Source organism: Montipora capricornis, chromosome 3, assembly GCF_036669925.1.
Source record: "Montipora capricornis isolate CH-2021 chromosome 3, ASM3666992v2, whole genome shotgun sequence".
Taxonomy (NCBI): Eukaryota; Metazoa; Cnidaria; class Anthozoa; order Scleractinia; family Acroporidae; genus Montipora; species Montipora capricornis.
Genome location: NC_090885.1, coordinates 65,633,726 through 65,641,225, shown reverse-complemented (window position 1 = coordinate 65,641,225; position 7,500 = coordinate 65,633,726). Strand labels below are relative to the sequence as shown.

The following is a 7,500-nucleotide window of genomic DNA, read 5'->3' as shown; positions in this document are numbered from 1 at the left end:
ACGTTTGGTGCTAAAGGGTAATGATGTAAATTATCGTGATGGTTATACTCACATTTAACAATTAGAGAGTGAAGTTTAGATAAAATGAAGGAATCATCCGTGCACGAGAATTTAGCCAGTTAATTGTCATAATTGAAGGGGTCATTTATATCCAATTGTCTACTTTCTCAAATTTCATAATACACCATGTTTACCCCCCCCCCCCCCCGCCCCCAAAGAAACTTTTGCATAATCACTGTTTTCGATTTCTCTTGGGACATCTTCACGTTCCGGGAGAAATTGCAAACAATTATTATGCAAAATTTTGTGGGGTAAACAAGGGGTATTATGGGATTTGCGAAAATAGTTTTTAAGAGCTGAGATTTTTTCGAGCTTTTTCAGACATTTTTTTAAGTTGTCTGAATGAGTGCAAAAACCATTCCTTGATATCTGTGACAGCAAGTTGATGGCAGTGATTCCGAGGATGATGATGACGATGACGATTACGATAACGATGACAATGACGATGACGATGACGATGACAATGACGATGACGATGACGATGACGATGACGATGACGATGACAATGACGATGATGATATGATTTTTTATTTTTTACATATGACGATATGATCACGATGATGACGATGACGAAGATGACAATGACGACAATGACAATGGCAATGGCAATGGCAATGACGATGACGATGACGATGACGATAATGATGAAGATGAAGATGAAGATGAAGATGATGATGACAATAACGATGATGATAAAGATGGTGACGATGATTATGGTGATCATGACTATGATGACGATGAAGATGATGAAAATGATGATGATGATGACGATGATGACGATGACGATGACGACGATGATGATGATGATGATGATGACGACGTTCGCGATACCAGTGATTTTGATCAGGTTTCCAATCCGAGGCTTTCAGCTAGTCATGAGGATAATAGCATTAACAAATAAGGTAACAAGTAAAATTACTTTACCTGGAATGCAACATGAATCTCTTGATTGAATTCAGGATGGTCACACTTTTCATGTGTATTTGTCCGCCCCTAAACAAAAAATGGGCACATTAGACGCAAGGTGGGGATAGTGAGGAAGATATCACTCAAATTCTAATTATTCCAAGTGGTTTTCACAAACCCTTTTCCCTAATCAATCTGACATTTCGCAAGCTAAATTTTTTACATTGTACAGGTCTCAAGGGTGTAACGGCAAAAAGGCTTTTTGAGCTAGCGCGATTGACCCTTTTGTTGATACAAACGGAGAATCCGACCAAAAACCTTTCAAAACATGATGCGTGCCCAAGCAAAATAGCATTAGCAAAAACAAACTTTCGCGAAACGGTTCCTCGCCACAAACTGAAACACAAACACAAACACAAACACAAACACAAACTCATCTCCCTAAGATGTTTGATTGGATGAATTTCAGCTTTGGCGGGATTTTCATGTATGAAAATTGTTCCACGGCACGCAATGCCTGTCGGTTGAAGGTGAGCCTTTAACGAGCGCTGAGGCAGAGGCCACTGCCCCTCCGAAAAAATGCCCTCCGTTGGAAGTTGATTTTGGACCAAGGAGGTCGCAACGACTAGTGAGACCACCCAGGTGACTCAAAGACTGTCGTTCCCTGATAGGAACTTGGCTTAAGACGGTGCCTACTAATTCAAAGGTATTTTTTCCTCGGTTTATGATTATGCAGGAAACGTAGATCTTAACAAGTGTTATTGAAATCCAAAAAGAAATTATGGGGTAACCACGCATGTTTCAAAGATAATTGATGAATAATATTTGTAAAAAGCTTTAAAATAAAAAGCAACGTATGGCGTTCTTTCTCAAATTGAAGCTTAATTATCTCTCAAAAATGCATGGTTACCCCCAGTTTTCTTTTTGGATACCGAGAGTACTTAATAAGATCTTCTTTCTCCGGATAATTTTAAACGATGCAAAAATACCCCTGTATTAGTAAGCACGACCGATAGGAAACCCGAGTATCTCGAGATGCGCAGAACGTATGCGCAATAACAGAAGTAGGCACCGTCCTTATTAAGGCCTTCAATTAAACAGTTCCATCTCTTTTTGCCTATCACTGTTTGCAGCTATTTTGAACTCTCGGCCACGCTTGGATCGATAGGAACAAAAGAGGAAGGTGAGTCGGTTCCTTTCATAGGCGTCTTCATTTCCAACGTTTACTGAAACCTTTATTACGATGGCAAGTTATTTTCTGAACTTTATTTAGCAACAAAAACAACAAGAAATCTAATAAAGGAAATATCATAATGGTGGATAGTTTCTTAATCGAAGTAGTAACTCACATCTTTTCCAGCAAAGGAAAACTGTAGATACGGATCCACCAGCTCTTTCATCTCACCACCAAGAAGAGCTTTTTTCATCTGCTCGCCCACAGCACTGTCCACTGCGAAAGGCAAGTTGGTATAAATGAAAGAAAGTAGCGTTTTAGTGGGAAAAAAACATCAAATCAATCATCTGCAAAATCAAACTTGATGCCGGTTAATTGAACTTTTCCATATCATCTTTCAAAATAACGACAAGAGAACACTACATTCTGCAATAAAATTTAAGCCTTACTTTGCGGTATATCTTCTGCTCTGAATATTCTCAACGAAAACACGGCTGGTCTTAGCATCATTCCTGGTGGTTGGATCAAGTTACTACAAAAAAGATATTTCAATTGCATTTTCATTCAAGAAAGGGTAAGAACTCAATTTATCGCCGGACTGGCGTAAGTGCAGTAGACCACTACAATATTTCAGTCGCTCAAGTTTTTTTTTTTTTTAACACAGTCGACCTCTGCCGGTGAGTACGGGAACAGGTCCTGATTTTCAAAATTTTCTGAGACTGACAATCAATAACATATGTTTTAATAAGTAACGTGGAAGAAGGTGATCGGGGATAGGACAGACAGTTATGTAATGCTAGGATTTGCATATAGTCAAGTGCAGGTTATGCATCAATTCAAGAAGAGGGTCATGAAGGGGTAAAATGGGAGCTGGGATTGACCTGATTTTTCGGCGGGAAAATGGGATTTGGTCACTGGGAACAGGCATTTTATTACTGGGAATGGGAGATAAAGAGTCCTTAGTGCGAATGGGATTTGCGTTATCAGAAGTCATCGGGTATTAGTTCTGCTCAAAAATCCTGATGTCAAATATTTCATGCGGTCTTCTTGCGTTCCTGGCCACTTCCATGTGAGCCGTGAGGACATGCGTTATGCTAACAGGCTTGTTTTTGAACCTCAAAGCTCCCTACCTCTACTACGGCTTCACTAGCACGAATTGACCTCCCTAAACCCACTGCAACCAATGCAATCACTCGAAAAGAAGAAGCTCAGATGAGCTATTGGGCAAGGCGCCATAGTGAATGTGTCAGGTGGAGGAACTGGAACGTCCTTGAACGTACCTTACTGATTTGTAAGATCTCCGGGCCTAGCGATTATGGTAGGTCTAGTGAAGAGGGCGCAAACTCAGAGGAGGATACTGGTGAGGATACTTATGTTGATGAATTTAGTAATGCTGATAATGACAGTGACTCTGAAGGTGACGTAGAGAAACGGGAGACTGCATCAGTCAGACTGCCCTTATGTTCCAAGTGATAGCAGGCCTTTTCCGGCAGACACTTGGGTAAGCAATCCCACGCAGCTACAACTCCTCGCACTGACTTAATGGCCTCCGTACTCCAGTAATCTCATGTCGGAATTCGTTTTAAGACTTAACTGCTTCATAAAACATATAGATGCCCTAAAATGATATTTTCCCTACTATAATTCCAGTTGGGATTTTAGTAGCAGGGACTAGGATTTCTAAGAAACCTTGCCACTGGGACTGGGATTTTGTCCAAATTTGGACTGGGAAATGATTCTCTAAGAAATCTCTCCGCTAGCTTTTAACGCCAGAGGGCTCTGTGAAAGCTGGTATAGCATACAAGCGCTGCAACCGCCGAAGGCAAATCTGTTCCCCAGAAAGTTATAACAATGCCCATATTATAAAGTTGCTTACTCTTCTATGTCGTCAAGATCATCTTGATCTGCGCTAACAGTAACTGTCTGAAATTAAAAAGAAGTTGATAATTAATGGCATTGCATGCACTCCTTTTATGGCCGACGTTGACTGAGGTTGATTCTGACGTTTCCCCCCAACGCAGCTCACGCTACATTGACGGGAAAGATCAGAATAAAATTGCAATTTTGTTTAAAATCAATGAAACTTGTTTCGTTTAAGCTAGTTGCTTGACTATTTGTCGAATAAGTTCTGAAAGTAGGCAAATAAATAAAGTAATGGAATATTCATGGTCTTACAAAATTAAAATACGATTGATCCATTTCTGAACATATCATCCTGCGTCGATTACTAAAATGTTAACTGTCATTGCAGGAGTACTGCCAAACGCCAATCTGAGATTAGAACATGCCTTGTTATTTTCTCTCACAAAGAAACTAAATACAGCGGTTATTTAATTCGACTCACCGGTGCTTCATCCCCAGGTCCAAGAACCATGACAGTCACTTTCAAATACCCCTGGAAAAAACATGGAGAGCTTAGCTAGCCGCATTGCACAGTACGCCCTTTAAATGTACATGATCTCCACGGAAATCAAGGAAGCCCCGTCCTCACAATTCATTTTTATGTGGAAATGTTTATTTCCTGAAGTGGATGAGAAAATTTGTCCTAATTTCATGTGACAAATACGAACTATTTACAAACAGAGGAAAAAATACCCCTTCCATTGTTTTGGTTTGTCTTAAAGCTTAGATTGATCAAAATTAATTCCTGGTGGGAAATAAGAACCACGTCTTCTTTTAACAGGGGCTGTACGACTAGAATCTGTGGTAGTTCTAGAGTTACAATAGATACATGAAGTTCTATTTCTCATCAAAGGGAAATGTTAGTAATGAATGATGCACTTGGTAAATACCTTCGCTCCTGCCATCTTGTCCTCTGGATCAGACAACAAAATCCATTTCCGTATAACAGCATGAGCTGAAACGATGTCAAAGAAAAAAGGCTAGGTCAATACCGGAACAAGAGATAAATTCACTGATTAGTACTACAAAATTCTGAGCAGTTCATGATTTTCTTACGCCCCGCCGACGGCCAGCCGAGGATCCCAAAACAGTACAAGTAAGCAAAAGCCGAATAAAAGTCCGACCCATTGGTTAGGGTGCTTGGCTTTAAATCCGAGGATCCCGAGTTCAAGACCCGTTCTTACCACTAGTTAGATTTTATCCCGGTGTTCCCTGGTTCATCTGCTTTGCTACACTTGTAAATAGCCAACTGGTTTGCCTCCGGCCAGTTGGGATTCTTACCTTGAGTTGCATGTTGTTAACGTTATTGTTCGGTATGCATTGTACTCTCTGGTCCTCTTGACAAAGAAAACAACCGGATTGACAAAAGAATCTAAATGCAACCTCAAGGCATGTCGAAAACTGACACCAATCACTGCGGAGCAAAGGTAATGCATAACTGGTCGACCTTATCCCGCACTAGGGAGCTTTAGCAACGACAACGGCGACGGCAACGAGAACGTCACAAATTTGCATATTCAGTGGGCAAAAAAAAATAGCTTTGCACGCCCTGCACGTGCATTTTTTTGTCGTCGTCAGCAAAGCAACAACGTGAAATAACAAAAGTTTGAAATGTTATGGAGAACGTCAGCACTTGGAGATCATTTTTCATTTTTCTCCCCTAAATAAAACGCAGATAATAACGGTTTCATTCGTGAGGAACTGCCACACCTTTGTCATATTAAAAAGCTTGTAACAGTAACCAAGTGATCGCAATAAAGTGAATTTATGTTTTTACAAGACGTTCTCGTTGCCGTTCCCGTCGTCGTTGCTAAAGCCCCCTATTAAGAGTAGCAGACGAAAGGGCGCGCTCCACATCACAAGTGCATGACCACTTCTTCATTATAATTGTTGACATCAATTTGTTTCTGTATATTACGGTGGAGTTTCATTCATCGACAGAAGTCACAAACACCACCACTGCTGACAAAGGTGAATAACGCAATCAGACTTACAAGGCTCATCATAGAAAAATCCAACATCACACTGCAAGAGAAATAAAGAGCGTTCAAGGACATGATACAGAATAAAAGTGATTACAAATGGTCTAGCTTTGCTTTTGTCCAGAAATACATTGAAGCTAGATGCAAGCCGTAACAAAATTTTTCTTTAAGGTTAACACTTTTAAAATACTTATTTCAGGGTGAGCGTTATTTTAAGGTTATGATAAGTAATGGTAATAGGACTGAGTGGAGTTCAATTCGGCCTGTAATCATACGAGTGATAACAAAATCGGACGACTGCGCAGCTGGAGTCCGATTTGTTTATCACGAATATGATTACAGACCGAATTGGACGATACGAAGTCCTTTTACCAATTAATAATAAAAATTACAATTTCCGAGAAAAGGAGAAGAGCCAAGTTATGAAAGAAAGGGAAAATTTGCATTAAAACACTGACAAAGGAGGCGTAAAATGTTTAATGTCGCTCTGAAAGAAAGAAAGAAAGAATGAATGAATGAATGAATGAAAGAAAGGCAGATGCAGCCGCCATTTTGATTTGACGTTGTTTTCTTCCAGCCGCGAGAGACTCGGGCCTGGCGAAACGCCAGACCGGGAAAATCCTGTACCATTACGAGCGTTCCATTTCAATCGGATTTTCCATGCAAATGATGAACGCTCCCGATTTAGGAGTCGGTACACTGATTCTATGGTGATTGAAACCAAGGTTGTGGATTGGTTGATTTAAACTACAACTTTGAATGTGATTGGCTTATTGAACTGTCCGATAACAACGTGGCAACTGAATAAGTAGAAAATTTGAGTTTTTTGCACCCGTCACAATCGAGGAAATTGTAATTTTTCAAGTATGAATAGCCCAGCTATTTATCTTTGCTTGACTGAGTAGAAGAAGAGGTTAGGGATACTTTTTTGTGTTTATTATTTGTATACAGACACAAATAATGTTGAAGTCAGTTAGAAGAGCAAGAGGAAACTTGGTGAGTGACGCTTATTACAAGCCTCTTGCATCTAATCACCTGCGTTTCTGGACATAGATTTATGGTGAGTTTGCGTTCGTCTGATTAAGAACTATCCCAAGGAATACACTGTGAGTGAAATCATTCATCACCAAGCGAACCAATGGCCGAGGAACGCGCATCCGCTTCCGGTTGAAACTCGACGTCCCGGGCGAATAGTCAATAACACAGAGAAGAAGTCGACATGTTGCATCTCACCTTTTCTCATGATTATGCACTAAAGGTAAGGTAAGTTATTTCTTTGATTAATGCTGTCCACTGCACTATTGCAAAGAAAGCAACAAGGTTTAACAACCGTGGAATAATTCCATGGTCCATTTCTTGTGCTTCTTTGTTGATTTCCCTTTTACTTTATTCAACCTCTTTAATTTTATTTATCTTTCATCTTACCAGAAAACTCCCCACCATGGCGTTAGCTCTTAATTTCTTCGAATTGAATAC

General features: G+C 40.1%; 1 protein-coding gene across 2 annotated transcripts in view; it reads right to left on the bottom strand.

Annotated features, from left to right (window-relative positions):
* Positions 1–7,500, bottom strand: part of LOC138043748 (myoferlin-like) — a 68,678-nt gene that overhangs the window by 52,016 nt on the left and 9,162 nt on the right. For both annotated transcript variants that reach the window (XR_011131321.1, XM_068890167.1), the window contains exons 6-13: positions 7,450–7,500; positions 6,037–6,067; positions 4,933–4,997; positions 4,485–4,535; positions 4,017–4,063; positions 2,590–2,672; positions 2,316–2,416; positions 985–1,053 (exon numbers count right to left, since the gene is read on the bottom strand). Coding sequence is in view for 1 of the 2 variants with exons in the window: in XM_068890167.1 (XP_068746268.1) it covers positions 985–1,053; positions 2,316–2,416; positions 2,590–2,672; positions 4,017–4,063; positions 4,485–4,535; positions 4,933–4,997; positions 6,037–6,067; positions 7,450–7,500 (498 nt within the window). In the remaining variant the exon portion in view is untranslated. The remainder of the gene's footprint in view (positions 1–984; positions 1,054–2,315; positions 2,417–2,589; positions 2,673–4,016; positions 4,064–4,484; positions 4,536–4,932; positions 4,998–6,036; positions 6,068–7,449) is intronic.